Source organism: Mixophyes fleayi, chromosome 5, assembly GCF_038048845.1.
Source record: "Mixophyes fleayi isolate aMixFle1 chromosome 5, aMixFle1.hap1, whole genome shotgun sequence".
NCBI lineage: Eukaryota > Metazoa > Chordata > Amphibia > Anura > Limnodynastidae > Mixophyes > Mixophyes fleayi.
Window position 1 is genome coordinate 237,447,394 of NC_134406.1, and position 15,847 is coordinate 237,463,240.

At 37.2% G+C, this 15,847-nt stretch overlaps 1 protein-coding gene across 2 annotated transcripts in view; it reads left to right on the forward strand.

Moving 5' to 3' along the window:
- Positions 1 to 15,847, forward strand: part of LOC142159092 (uncharacterized) — a 304,132-nt gene that overhangs the window by 149,312 nt on the left and 138,973 nt on the right. The window contains exons 18-19 of one of the 2 annotated variants that reach the window (XM_075213685.1): positions 2,858 to 3,025; positions 7,015 to 7,194. In XM_075213685.1, the coding sequence (XP_075069786.1) occupies positions 2,858 to 3,025; positions 7,015 to 7,083 (237 nt within the window). In that variant the 3' untranslated portion in view covers positions 7,084 to 7,194. Of the gene's footprint in view, positions 1 to 2,857; positions 3,026 to 7,014; positions 7,195 to 15,847 lie in introns of those variants that run through there. The other variant, XM_075213684.1, reaches the window with a different exon arrangement.

Sequence of the window (15,847 nt, forward strand, 5' to 3'; positions counted from 1 at the left end):
CTGTTGTGTTGGTACAATCCCAACCATCAGTTTGGAGAATGTGTTTCATGTTAATCTTATGATTAGGTGAAAGAACAATAAACGTTTATACTGTAAACATGCATTGAAATTTACAACAAGTATTTTAAACATTATTAAACCTCAGGGATCTCTTCTCCTGCCCATGAATTTACATGATAAGATTTACATTTATGAAAGCGTTTCTGGGCCAAATACTATACAATAAAATTATGTTAGTAACATCTATGGCTATTGTCAGGGGTAATGTGAATCGCAAAATGCTGCCAGCTTTGCCCAATGCTATATGTGTGGTAATGTGGGCACATGATTTGGAAGAATAGGAAACACAGCTGAGACAGCATTGGATATATATGGTGTGCAGGCATCATCACAGTGACGGAGAGGGAGATATAAGCTCTGCTATGAATAATGAGAAGGGCAACAATCAACTGGGCACTAATGGTGGTTACACAGCGTTTTCTAATGCATCTTACCACAGAAAAATGTTCGCACACTAGCATCTTCTCTTATGTGTGTGCTTTTAGGGAGAACCAGTCAGTTTTAAGGAAAAAGTGTTATACAGTGTCTTGTGCACATACTGATCTATGCTGTGTATTTTCTAGGGACTGGATTAAGGAAGCCTGAGTTTAGAACCTGGCTCTGAAGCCGTGTCAGGGAATTTACAGCACGTTCTGTTATCTCTGCTCTCTCCCATTGTGCACAAAAAAACTTTTTTCTTAGTAATTAAAATAAGGCACTTTGTACAAAAAATATTTTACTCAAAGCTGGCAGTATCTACATGATGCCCATCTAAACTTGTTCCAGCTGCAAGTTAAAGAATCCATTCAGGCTAAATTAGAGTTTGCATTGAGCATCCTACCTGAGGGTTTACCTTTGAGGGATAGACCATCTAGGTCCTTCATTTTGCTTTGGCATTTTTGTTGAGATAGAGGCCTCATTCATATTGTTATTAAATACAAGTGTTTTACCATTTATCTTTTACTCCTTGGTCCTTAATCCTTAGTCATTGGTTATCTAGGTTATTTCTGGTTTTTATAAACTAGCTATGAGAAAATAAATTCCTTCTGTTGTTAGAATGCATTAGATGTACTGGAATTCGCCCTCACTATAACCCCAATAAGTGCACTGTTTGAGTACTCTCCAGCCCCTACACCGCAGAAGCTGTTAATCTATTTCTTGCACTAATGAGAGCTAATTAGGGTGAAACAGTTATATGTAGGTTGGAGTGATGGCTCAGCATCTGTAGCTGTAGCCGTAGTAGATGGCCAGAGGTTTTGGACAAATGGGTGACCAAAGAGGCAAGTAAAGAGTGATTTGTAGATCTCTATCCAGCATTCTGAAGGATAGATAGATTAAGAATCCTGTTGCTGCACTGTGTTTAGTGGTGGGTTCTTGGGTTATTTCCAAGGCTGGGTACACACTACGGCATTTTAAGCAGATTATTGGACTAATTACACAATAAACGACACTTCGGCCAGATATCACATTTGTGTGTAGGCTACAACGATGAACGATCATCATACCAAAGTACATCATATTGTTTCATTAAAATAAAGATTTTTGAAGCTGAGCTTATATTAGATTACATTTTAGGTGTTTTTGACTGTGGTCAAATCACTTATTGTCATAATTCCTGGAATGGATGGTAGAGCAGATAAAGTGGGCAGATTTAGAATGAGCTGAAGTCAATCAGAGAGTTAGAATGTTAAGAACATTCTTATCCCACCAAGTCTATCTGTGGGTAAGTGTGAAGCGGGAGGGGCTAGGTCAGTATGTAAGCAATCCAAATATCTCTACATTACACAATAACTCTGAGTACTAATGTCAAACTCACAGGAAGATTGTCACAATTATCTCTATGAAATGAAGTTTGTATATCTAACTTTTTATGTATTATATTTTTTTTAGCATAAAACTGTAATAACACTTTTAATTAAAATAGATATTTGTATTTAAATCGCATTTTATCTGCCCTACCTTATGACACATAGACACTTACAGGTCATGTCTGGATTCTGTATATTTACTAGTAAAGACTGGGAAATACTTTAGTGGAAACAGTTTGACATGTTATATTTTTCTGAAATAGTTGCTGCTTCAGTTGATGCAGATGTTCAGCTAGATCACAAGAGTATACTGTTAGTGCAAGCGGCAAATGAAGGCACACACAGGTCTACAGTGGCCACCTAGCGAATGGATCTACGGACATGCCCGAAAATGATCCAATTTATTTTGGTCTTAAAATTATTTGATTTATTTTGAGTAGTTCATTTTGGTAGCAGTTTGCAGTTAACTTAAGATATATTGATTTATGTTTACCCAGCATAAGAATGGTTAATCTCCATCATAACATTTATCACTCCATCTCCCATGATTCAACTAGCAGTATGCTCAATGCACATGCTGCAAAATCCCAGCCAATATCTGCGGCCCCCTAATCATCCAATGACAGATAATCACTGGAATAATTGTCAGGCTCAGCAGAAATGCCCTCAGAATATGACCACCGCTAGCCAGTGCATGTATTCGTCTTTCAATCTGCATGTGGCCACGTTGACCGGTGATCCTTTTATTTGGTAGTTTAAAGAGAACAATGCATCTTCTTTAACTTTTTAGTGAAACATATAATGGTGTTTATTTTATAGTGAAACCCAGTGGTTGAAGTAAGCTGGTATACAGAGGTATGCCATACCGCCACTTCTCCTACTGCCTTCACTCTAACACTATCAAATCCCATTCACTTACATTTTCCATGCCTCCACTTCTAAATTTCCACTTTAACCACTGGTGTGAAACCAATAATTGTGTTTTTGTTTTTTTGTTTTTTACGTTTTAGCTAAATGAAAAAACAAAGGAGACCTGTATTATCATCTCAGAACTGAACAACTTACAGCAAGAATTTAAAACATTAAAGGAGGAACATTCTCAGTTAAAACTTAACTTAAAACAATCCAAAACTGATATGAAGAGGCTTCAGCATACAAACCAAAGTACCAAAGAGGAGGTAACTTATCTTTAGAGACATGTTTACAATCACTGTATCTAAGATGTAATGCACTTTCTTAGTTTTTATAGTTCGAATAAGTTGGGGTTTTTTCTGCCTAGATGATTATGAACTCCTCCATCTGTTATCTAATTAGAAGATACAAAGAATGCAGGATAGTTTGGGAGCTTGCTGAATGTTACTCTGGACTGAAACTATTAAGATTAAATTTCTCTCCTGTGGCGTCAAAGATTTTTTTCTTCTAGAGTTACCATCCCTGGCCTTGAAGGGGTTAATCAATACAAGATGTTAAAGGGGCAAGTGCATCATGTTTCAGCATTACCTTTTCATCTAATACAGGGACTTTAATGACTCATAATTAGAACTCTTTTGTAAAGTGAAGATACTTTTAACTGGTGACCTCCTGTGATTTAGATCATACAGTGTTTTGTGTGGGGAATCATGACTTAATAAGCAAAGTTTCCAGGCCTCAGAGAATCATAATATTATAATGGAATACAGAGAAACACATATAATCACATGAAAAATGAGAACTGACTTGCTGTAATTTCATAAAATGTACCTTCTGCACGTACTGCTTTTACATAGCCAAAAGCATGCTAGTAATTAGTGGATAGAGAGCTAGGATTCACTCCTGGGTTAATATTTGCAAAAATATACCTAGAATAGAAAGAACCTCTCAGCCAGTGGATCTGAATCAGTCTCTTGTTTTTTCTGATTTCCACTATAGAGGCTGGAAGGTGTTTTGTGTTTTCAAGATGATTACGGCAGAGTGTTTTTTAAGGTATTTGATTAGTTTAGCCTGAAAAGCATTTTGAATTCACAGTTTGAGAGACCAAATTAGTTTATGAGCAATGTTGCGTTCACCAGTTGTGACTGATGTCGGTTATTCAATCATACACGGCTACTGTAGGTGTGTGTTCAGCATGGGTGTGTGCCAGCCTTGGAGTGATTAGTAGTATTAAAGTATATTTAATTGTGTGTGTATATATATATATGGGTCCCACCACTTCTGTGACTGACATAATGACATCATTGATGATTCCCTTCCTTTATGTGATATCAACAAGGGTCATTTAAAAAAATTAGTTAATCTAGTGCAAATATTACATAACTTGCAATTGTATTTCTAAGTATATCAATTTTTTCAATAGAGTAGCACATGGCAATAGCTGTTTTCATCTCATTTGAACTCATCCTATATATGGTAAAATGTTACAAAGACAAAGTGGGCCAGGATAAAAAAGCTGGTGTACAAAGGAAAATATAAAAAAAATGTGGCGGCCACAAGGATGCTCTCTGTATTGTGTGGCGGTCACTAGAATGCTCTCTGTATTGTGTGGCAGTCACTAGAATGCTCTCTGTATTGTTTGGTGGACACTATGAATGCTCTCTGTATTGTGTGTTGGTCACAGTGGTCGAAGTGAGGGTGTATATGGTGGTATGCCCTACCGACATTTCTTCTACTGCCTTTATTGTAAAACTATCAAATTCCATTCACTAAGATTACCATTACATTATTCATACCGCCACTTTGACCTCTGGTTGGTCATTAGGAAGACTTCAAAACCAGTGGGAGATTGACAATGGATGAAACCCCATTTAGAATGATCTGTTCGATGATAGCTGGGCTTCATACAATAGAAAGGACTTCCCAGAACCAACTACAATCACACTAATGCTAACCCTGGGAAATCCCTGCAGTCAGATTAAGCTGCACAACTCACGTAAACCAGTACGTGTATTCCACCCATTGGCTCCACCTACTTTTGTCTGCTTTACCTATCAGTGCGATACTTTGCCTACTTCTGTGTTAACCTCACCCTCTGTGACAGGGTCCACCTCCTGTTGCTGTGATTTGGCCTACCATTGCATCTTACATAGGCCTGATCTACTTCCACCCCGGCTTGGTATAACGTTGTGCTAAATCTACCTACTTTTGTATTGGCCCTGCCTGATTTGGTCACGCCTCCATGAGGGATCACAATCTGTTCCTGAATATCACTACCATCACAAAACACACAGCATTGATATGCGTTAGATGGTCACAGAGAGCTCTCCCACATGGTGGACATAGCATTTAGTAAGTGCCGTGTCCAGACAGAGAATTAAAATATAGGAAGCAACATGCACTGTTGTTGGTTTACAGTATGGTGGTTGCTTTCCTTTTATTGTTTTAACATAACCAGAATTTACTATAAGAAAAGTAAAAATAGCATATTATCCAATCAGTGTAGTGAGCAGTTTAATACCTGGACACTGGACTTTATTGTGTATTTATAATATGCTGTTCATAGAGCTTTATAATATTATGGACATTGTACTTTATGCTGGAAATTGAGCTGTATATACTGGGCTATGTAATATGTTGGACTAGCAGTTATAGACTGAGGATTGCTGTTTCTGGCTAAAAACAAGAGTTAGGGGTATATTTACTAAGCTGCGGGTTTGAAAAAGTGGGGATGTTGCCTATAGCAAACAATTAGATTCTAGCTTTCATTTATTTAGTACTTTCTAGAAAATGACAGCTAGAATCTGATTGGTTGCTATAGGCAACATCCCCACTTTTTCAAACCCGCAGCTTAGTAAATCTAGCCCTTAGTGTTTTTTGTTAGGAAGAAAATGTACTCCATTGCTCTGGAATATCTCCTTAACAGCTGGAGGTAGGCAGTGTTTATCGTCACACCTGCACCATATCTCTCTGTATACCTAAAACAACTTGTGTATCATATATAAGGACTTGATTTGGTAATGCTTGCAAAACAAACATATTGTGTGATTTTTTTTAAACGTTCATAAATTGGGCATACAAACTCTGTATTACAAGGGGCAGATGTAAAGATACGTCTCTTGTTGAATACAAGTCTAGGTCCACTCTGCTCTTACAGACAATACACTACGGGATACATCCAATACATACGGGGAATATAAAGTCACAAACGGAATGTACATTTACTTTCCTTAATAAATCCGGCCTTTAATATGCTGGACAAATAGCACTTTTTCACTGCAACAATTTGCAGATCTTGCAGTATTGTGAATACACAATATTTATTTTCTTTTCTGTACTACTTGTGTTTAGCATTTACTTATCTGAATGTACAAATCTCAGTGCTACGCACGGTGCAATAAGTGTTTTGTTTTTTTTATTTGTTTTTTAAAGAACGCCCCCCTTCCATTATACACAGAGACTGCTATAATGATATAGATTTTATAGGTATTTTTATAACCAGTGATGTCAGCATGCTCTGAAGACAACCCGGCTCCCCACTAAGAGCATTATAAAAACAGTTTGACAGGACCGCAGACATGTGACTCCTCAGGACTCCCCTCATTATGCTGTGTAATGTTAGATAACACATTATAATGCTTGACTTCATGATGCAGTTACATATAGTACATTATAATGATGCAGATAGACCAGGGGAGACACGGGTCACCTGTCTTATTAAATGGTTATTCCATCTTTAGACCATGGTGACAATGCAGTAAGTGCTTGAGCAGGCCGTTAGGTAAGTACTATTAAAAACAGCATAATTTGAGGTGTTACAGTGAAGGGAGGTAGTTTGGGCCTAAATATAAATATTACTAAAAGTTGGAGAACACATGTAAATTGATAATTCAGAAGTTCTAAACTAGTAGAAGAAAAGTCTGTGCTGTATTAGAAGTGTCGGTGTATGCATTTTAAAGCCCACCTTTCCTCATTAAATCTTTCATTACTCACTAATTTGCAGAGTAGCAAAGTACCGTATGTTCCAAATCTTCTCATATACTCACCGAGCCTATTCTTTTAAACCTATCATTTTCTAGTGTTTGAGGTATAGGCTACAATTACATTCATGGCACTGTATTGTATTTTATTTTTTAACTTTAACAGAAGCTTCTTGTCACTCAATCCCAATACTCTTCACACTCGCCTACTGTCCCCTTAAGGTATGGTAGCAATTTTCTTCATTCAGTTCATGCTATGTTCTGTTCCTATATTATAGGAACGGGCAGATGGAATAGATGGGAGCAGGTTGACTGACATTATAACAGAATTGCTGTGTAGTCCCTGAAATTGCAGCCTGCACCATGGCGATTCTGGTTTGATGAAAACATGATGAAAGGATAGGAAGGCCGTCTGTAATCCACTAATTAAACACAGCTTTGCATCGCCATTGCACCAACTTACTCTATCAATGTGAAAGTACAGTTTTATGATGTGTTCACAGAAAGAAATAATAAATATTTTCCCTAAAAAGACAAAATGTTTCTTTTAATAATTCACATATATTGATGTTCATTTTAAACTGTTGCCTTCACAAGTGGAGGCAACTATATTGGGGGCTATATTAATATTCATAACAATGTGTCCTTTTCATTCACTAGGAGCTAGTGATATTACTGAGGCATGAGCCAGTTCGTGCCTCATTTCTCAATGATGTCACTAGTTTCTACTGAATTGATTCACAGTGTTTGTAAAGAAACATAAAACAAACCGCACCAGGTGTAAATGAATACAACCACTCAATTTGTTTATAAAATAGAAACTATTCAAGGGGAAGGAAAGTACTCTTGAAGGGTGCACCCAACACTAAGGTTTGACATATATCATCCACAGAGAAAAAATCAAAGTGTATCTAGAGGCACTCTGGGGTAGTAATTAGTTAAAACGTAGCTTTTTTTTGTAGATGTATTAAAAAAAATTAGAAAAGGAAGAACGAAATATTAAATATAAAAAAAAGTTAATAAATTCTGTGTGTAGTGATTTAAAAATGCAAATCAATTGCATAGCCCGATTATTATCATAGATTATAACCTATATTTACCTGATTGATATTATTCAATCTGTAAGGTATAAATCTAAATCAATAATTATTGTTCATATATGAAAAGCATAAATAGATATATTGTTGCTTATTCATAAGGCTCTTATAGTGTCTATAACAAAGTTGACGCATGTCAGACAGAACCCTAAATTGAAGGCTTCATAGACCAAATAGCTGGATTTCCAAATAAAAGATGTTATATAGACACTAGCACAAAGTTCCCAAGTGCAATCTAATTCCTGTAATCGCAGGATTTTGTATAATACCCTGCCTATTAATATTCTGGCGAGCGATCATCATCATCATCATTTATTTATATAGCGCCAGCAAATTCCGTAGCGATTTACAATTGGGAACAAACATTGATAAGACAATACTGGGTAATACATACAGACAGAGAGGTAAGAGAACCCTGCTCGCAAGCTTACAATCTATAGGACAATGGGAATTAGAAACACAAGGGCATGTGCTACATCATATTGCACAATGGACCAGCTAGAACACAAAGGTAAAAGTATTCAGTGGGGGGTGTGTGTTGCAGTGTTGGTCAGAGAGTTGTTATCTTGCGTTAGCTGTGTAGAGGGTGGTAATAGGGTAATCTAGGGAAATTAAGATGGTGGCTGAGGAATATCATAACCTTGTCTGAAGAGGTGGGTTTTCAGTGAACGCTTGAAGGTTTGAAGACTAGAGGAAAGTCTTACTGTGCGAGGGAGGGAATTCCACAATGTGGGTGCAGCCCGGAAAAAAATCCTGTAACCGAGAATGGGAGGATGTGATGAGAGTGGAGGAGAGACGTAGATCTTGTGCAGAACGGAAGTGTCGAGTGGGGAGATATTTCGAGACCAGTGAGGAAATGTATGTCGGTGCAATTTTGTTGATGGCCTTGTATGTTAGTAGAAGAATTTTATATTGGGCGATTCAGGAGGAGAGCCACAGCATCAAGATAAAGTGAGGCGAGAGCCCAACGCACGTTTCGCTCCTAGGCTTTTTCAAGGCTGAATAGCAGGGAAATCTGACAGCTCCTTATATAGTGAAAAAAGTAGGTGTGTCTGTAAGTGTCCGGGCCAATGGTAATCATTCCGCAATATAAAATTGATTGACACTTTCTCAAACCAATCACAATACTCCTTAGCAACCACAGAAGTAGGTCCACAGTGTGCAGGCGACTAAAACACTCTAATCTTCATTTGCCTGAATCATACTTTGCATTGATTATGTGTTGCCTGGATGTCTAAAGATGACCTGTCTCTGAAGGATGGCAGTGGCAAGTTGACTAAAAATAAATAATCCTAATCTCTTCTTACTCGCTGCTGGGCGGAATCTAGATCCGCCTCCTTCCATTACATCAGTGTTCTCTGCATTCTTTATTGGTCCACAGCACTGAGAGCTATGATTTGCTGAAGAGAAGTCAAGGTGCAGAATCATTTTACCATTTAAACACATTTATTGAAATATGGGTAGGGGAATAGTATATTTTTTATAAGTAAATTCTCTTTCGCTGTGGTGACAGGTGCTTTTAACAACAGGTCCATTTTGTCGAAAGTATTTTAAAACATTTGACATCTGAGTAAATAGCGGCTGTTATTGACGATAGTGTAAACTTTCTATATATGTTTTACTTTCTTCATATTTCATGCATACGAAAAGAAGTATAGTGGCAATACCACTCTCATTTTTACAGTCTGTCTGTTCTTGTACTTCTCCATCAAATTTATGTCCTGCCCTGGAAGGACATTTTTCCAGATGAATAGTGCTAGCAGAGGAAATACTTTTATAGTTTTGTGTTCTGGGAAACTGAACAAATATTGCAGGAACTTGACCACGATGCCGCTGTTTGGCATATTAATCTTTTATCAACTTTTATGTAGCTGCGTGTATTGTTATGCAATGACGTTAATTGTTCTTTTAAGAAATCACAAAGAAAATGTGTAGAAGGGCCTGGAGTTTGTTACTGTCAGATGTTGCTCAAGACATTGAAAATATTCTCTGTACAAAATAGTGTTTATCTCCCCCTTAGCTGATAATACTTACTTGGCCAGTTCTTCCAGTGCTGAACAATATTAAACAGACACTACAACATGCTTACCTACTCTTCTGGAATGTCAGGTGACTTCTGTCGGACTCCCAGGAGAGTAGGCTGCCCCCCCCCCCCCCCCAGATCTTGCATCACTTCCCTGGAGGTGTGTACATACTTGCCTACTCTCCCGGAATTTCCTGGAGGCTCCCGAATTTTGGGGAGTCCTCCCGGAATCCCGGAAGAGTAGGCAAACCTCATGATCCCTGTAAAATGCCGACATTCACGGCATTGAAAAGTGGGGGGGCTTAATTGCGTCTTTAAGCCCCCCCCCCGCTATTCAATACCTTGCATCTCTGTATTTTATGGCAGAGGTGGGGCTATAGTTTCATAATGACATCGCCACACCCCCTCCTACCCTCTGTCACATGATCTGTACTCCGATCTCCCGGAGTACAGATTTAAAAAGTTTGCAAGTATGGGGTAGGGACTCGATGAAGCGATTTGCCCAATAATGACCCGACCCAGGATGACTCCAATTGCGTCATTGCGAAGCGGGGGATGGGGCAGTGATGACTCCAAAATGTGTCCCTTGTAGGTAAGTATGCAGTACACACAGCACAGCTCCCCGCATCCTAAATATTTAATGGTTCTTCAAATGCATCTTTTCTTGTGCTTTGTTAGCACTTTATTGGGGTTCTAATCACTTTATTATGCTATGGTACAATACAGTATATCAGGGTGACGGGAGCGCTGCAAGAAAGCATGGATCTACTAAAAGTCAGATTGTTATATACAGGGAGCTGAGTGGAATGCTGTATGCTGTATGCTCACTGCTCCGGCAGAACTAGAAGTTCCGCTGGGAAGCTTTAGAGTTCTAAATAAACAAAGAGTTTAAGTTCTTACCTACTGTTTATTTTAATGTAAAATAATGTGGGTGTTTTAAATATTTTCATTTTTGTCTATAGAATCCTTTAAGAGATAATTTGCAATGTATATTTAGAAGGCTGTTGCAAATATGATGCCATTTGAATTTTTTTTTCCTATGGATAGTTATAATTACAGTTTAGTTTTACAGTATAGATTAAATTATTTTAATATGTTCGCTTTTCTGTTAAAATAACACTAAACCCCAAACTTAAAATTTTAGATCTCAACCATAGAAGTTAAATATATCATTCACTTTTACTATGGCATTTTATTACAGCTTTGTTAAAAATTCAAGTATTACCTCCCCACTCCCCGACAAACACCTGAAACTGTTCCCACACATTTAGGGCCGTGTTCTGATGAGAGGTCAAAAATCTGATTCTGTAGCCATTCAACTGACTGTGACACCACTGGCTCTTCCCTGTATATGGATTAACCAAACCGCACAGTGCATGTAAGCCTGTCAATCACACACTGCCTACTTAGTTATAGAAGCACATTCAATAAAACACGATGGTCGTCTTTAGTTAAGTATAAACACCCCAATTATTTGATGTATGTTATTCAGCTCAGTAGTACACATATTTTGCCATTTGTTAATGTAAAATAGTGGCTTTAAATTGCTACAGTATAAATATTTAATGACTACAGTTCAAATCAGATGAAAATACCATATGGAAATATTTCTTATCTGTTGCAGCAAAGTAAAACCAAATAATTTATCACAATTCACGTAAATGAATTGTGTTTAAAATTCACAGTTAATGAAAGATTTTTATTACCTGTTCACAAACTAAATTAAAATGTTTGTTATCTGATATACCATAATGCTATTATAAAGAATCTCATATTGTGGCTGATTAGATTAGGGATAACATTTGTCCCTGTGATATCAGGGAGAGCTGCATAATAAAGTCCTATTTGTTGCTTCTTATTTTTTGTAACGCTAAACCGCATGATTATCTCTTACTGATGCTATGTAGTTATGAGATCTGGGGGGGTCAATCAATATACTACATCCATGAAGGAACAAGTGATAACTGACTGACACACAGTCTACGTTCCAAGTTTAGCTGCAATATTGTTGCAAAACAAAAAAATTGCTTTACTACACCAATCTCTTCTGATGTAAATATTTAATTATGTGCATCAGTAGACAGATGTGAACAATTCCTGGTAAACCCAGTTTGGACAGCAGTGAACATAGGCACCATTGATCCATATGGTTAGGGCAGCTTCAGTGCGCACTGTAGTGAAAACAGAACAAGTGTTCACGGTCCATCATCCTTTAAAAATAAGCGTCCCTATGTTTTATAGACTTCTAGATGTGTTCACCGTGGGGTAAATGCCCTTGGACACCTGAGTACTGACAATGTAACACATACAATTTCAAACATATTACTTTCTGCTGTTAAATAGGAAATTATACCAATACAGAATACTTATGAATGGTACAGGTTGCTGTGGCAAATGTATATTAGGTCACGAGCAGGTCTGAACTACAGTACCCAGTGGTTGGATGGACCTAGAATATTAGTGTTTCCACTGGTTACCTGTTTACATTGGTCATTTTACAACTAGGTACTGTTAACGGTGAGTGCAACTTCTAAAATCTTTACCTATATACCTGGAGCATTCTTTATTGCCACTTTTAGTTTACCTGGTTCATCAGTTAGAGAGATAGCAATGACACTTGCCACTGAATTAATTAGTTGTAGCTAGGTCACATGGTGGAAAACAAATAGCAAATGTATTATTATTTTTAGAACATGCATTGTTTCTTTCTCTCTCTCTCTCTCTCTATGTATATATATATATGGTACATTGGTAGCTCATCTCTCTGCAGGTGTAGTTTCTAAATCAAAACAGTAGCAATAATACTTAACTGATAAGCAATCGCAGCCTTGTTTTTCATTTTTGGTCACTATTATTTATAATTTAAATCCACGAAGTGCCTTTCATCCGTGGACACTCCCACACCCGCACGTCTTGGATGTATATTTCTACTTGGCTGAACAAAGAACGCAGTGACGCTTTCTACTATGTGCAGTAACCTTAGTATACAAAGACTGTTCCTTCCTATGCTCACAATACTGCTCTCCTTATAGGGAGAATAAACATTGTCTGAAATATTTAGTATTAATGTGTCCTGCTGTACTTTGTGCATACAGAGAGAGATAAGCAGATCACTGTGTGTGTGTGTGTGTGTATAGATAAATGCACATGGCGGCAGGTTTATCAAAATATGTTCCTTACAACCTCTAGGGAGAATTATTGAGCATATAGTTGTCAAGAAAATAAAATCTGGAAATATTGCTTTGTTTAAATTGAAATGAGAATGCATCTCTTATTGGCACAATGGATTTTTCCTGTGTGTTTTTCTCACAATCGCAGTGTAGACTTGCAGCGCTCTCTGCATGATGTTGTAATTGAACCATTGTTGTCGGTTTCAAAATTCAGCGTTTGATCTCCTCTTCATAATAGTCAGTCTTTAATCATTTTCTCTCTGTTGCCTCATTTTGCCTTTTCAGTATATTACGCATGCTGAATACCATTATTGCGTTCAGTTATTAACTAGGGGATGGATTTGGAAAAAGCAATTTTGTGCTGGCTTGATATTGCAGAATAAGCTGTCAAACATCATACCAGGTGACAGTGTGATGTCCTTCTACGGGGCTGTAGCACAGTGTGTATTACAGCTGGAAGCTTATAGGTAATCAGAGAGGATTACCAATGGCAGCTTTATTAAATATCTGTGCACATCTACTGTGACTGTGACCAGATAATGTGAGCTTCCAATATAGGAACAGGAAATTATTAATAAAACCGGATTGGCCGTTCAGAATGCCCTTGCAAAAGTTTATCTAATATTATTTTCTAGGGACATGAATGTCAAGTATTGGTTTCATTATTACTTAAGGTGCAGGCTTTTATATTCTTCCAAGTGATTTGCTTTTAATTTATTCTAATTCCCTGGGAGGCTGATGATATTAACATTGTTTTACAATAATAAGGCTTGTATTCTAAGTAAAGTCTGTCTTGTTACAGTGTCGAGCAGTGTTCAGACATAATGACCGATCATTTGTGTTGGCGTAGGGATTAGAAACATCTCTTTCTAATGGGCAACACCGTAAATAATGTTAATGGAACACAGTGTGTTCGCAGCACTGTTTATGGTGGAAGTTTATGTTAAGTGTATTTTCTCTGAAAATTTGCCCTGCGATCCAAAAAGTGTTCTCTGTCAGAAGCCGAGGGAACGGATGATGTGCCGTGGGAAATGAAACAGTCGGGAGGAATATAGGACATTTCAAAATACCAGGCAGATGAAACTTTGAAAGATATTTTTTTTTTTTTTCCAGTCTATTTGGATACACCTCTACTCTGATTCTCTGGCAGCTCATGAAAAGCACCCAGAGGTTTAAGCACTGTGAAATTTGACAAGCATTGAAACAAAAAAGGAAGTGAAAATTTTACTAATCAAAACATCTGCACAGTGTGGCCATTTACATCTTCCTATCAAGACATGAGAGAAATGTTAATTTCAGACGACTCTTTTTATGACCTATAATTACTGTCATTAAGAAAGCTCTGGAGACGTACAGCAAGCTTTGACTGAAATACAGTTTGACATGTTCTATAATTAATGCTGAATTAAGATGCCGTAGTATGTTCCACAGGAAAAACAACTTCTAGTTTCCTCCTCTTTACATACAAAAACATGATTCTTTCATAAGACTCGGGGGTTTAGCACAGAAAAATCCCAGCAAACTGCAGTAACTTTATGATAAATGTTACAAGTACCATGTGCTGAAGGTTGGCTGTCTCTAACTAAATTAAAAGCAAAAGGTTAATGCGTTGTCTTGTCTAAGATGGTCTTTTACTCTCCTGTATTAAAGCTCCACAATGAGGAAAGTGTACAGTCTGAGAGCTGTCAGTGTATCCTAGAAAAGTGTAACATTATTTTCTCTCCTTACGGTTTATTCTGCCAACTTTTTTATCTTTTTATTTCATTAATTGTAGCAAATTTTGAAAGAAAAATTAACTTTTCTTCGGTGCTTTTTTCTGTGCAACAAAAGTTTCCTTAACTTTAACATTTAAGACATTTACTGTAGGTCACTCCAGACTGTTTTTTTAGGGTTTTTTTCCAGCATAAAACAGTAGTGTTTAAGGTCTGCTTTTGCCATTAGATTTAGTAAGGTGTGATTATGAAATGCTGGTAGGTATGAATTTAAAATCGGACGTTCTCAAAGAAGCCGAGGACCACAGAAAATTGATCTCCCCCATAGTCTTCCATTTAGAAAACCTACAGTATTGTAGACTTTACTACTTGAAAAAATGTACTGTGAACCACAGCCCATACATATTTCAGTTTGATGGTTAAGTAAAGGGTTAGCAAGGATTGTGGTAGTGAAAAATGTTGTGGCTTTAACTATTTTGTTATTGGTGACTATTTTTGCTACCTAGTATAGGAATAAGAGGTTGTAAACCTTCACTTGACTTTCATTTAATGGGTGGTGTATGCCTTCCTACAACTTTTACTAAATAACTTGCTTTGTTGCTTTAGCTTTCTGATTTTAATTTTAATATGACAGTTGTTTATTTTGGTTTCCCTTTGATACAACACAGATATGCTCTGTGGATCTTTGTGTCTCCTGCACAGCTCATAGGTGTGCCATATCCAAGAGAAAGGAAATGAATAGCTCTGGTTGGGTAAAGATCTCGGTGACGAACACAAAACGGTGACAAAACAAATAATGTGTTTGGTAAAATGTGCATTTTAATGTGCAAAATAAATGGACAACCACCTCGATGTTAAACGTTTTCAGTCACATAGTCCTTTTGAATTGTTAGGTCTCCTATAGTGACTCTATAATTAACAAAAAGTAGTTTTTGTGAATATACAGCACAGACTGTTTGCAATGTTACAGCAAAATTTCACATTAATGTTACTAATGTTTTATTGATTTGAAATTGGTGCAGGTGCACTGTGTCTTCTACAAGGGCATATGTGACTGCCATTCATTCTGATACAGGCTACGTAGTCTGCCGACATCAATATCAGTATAT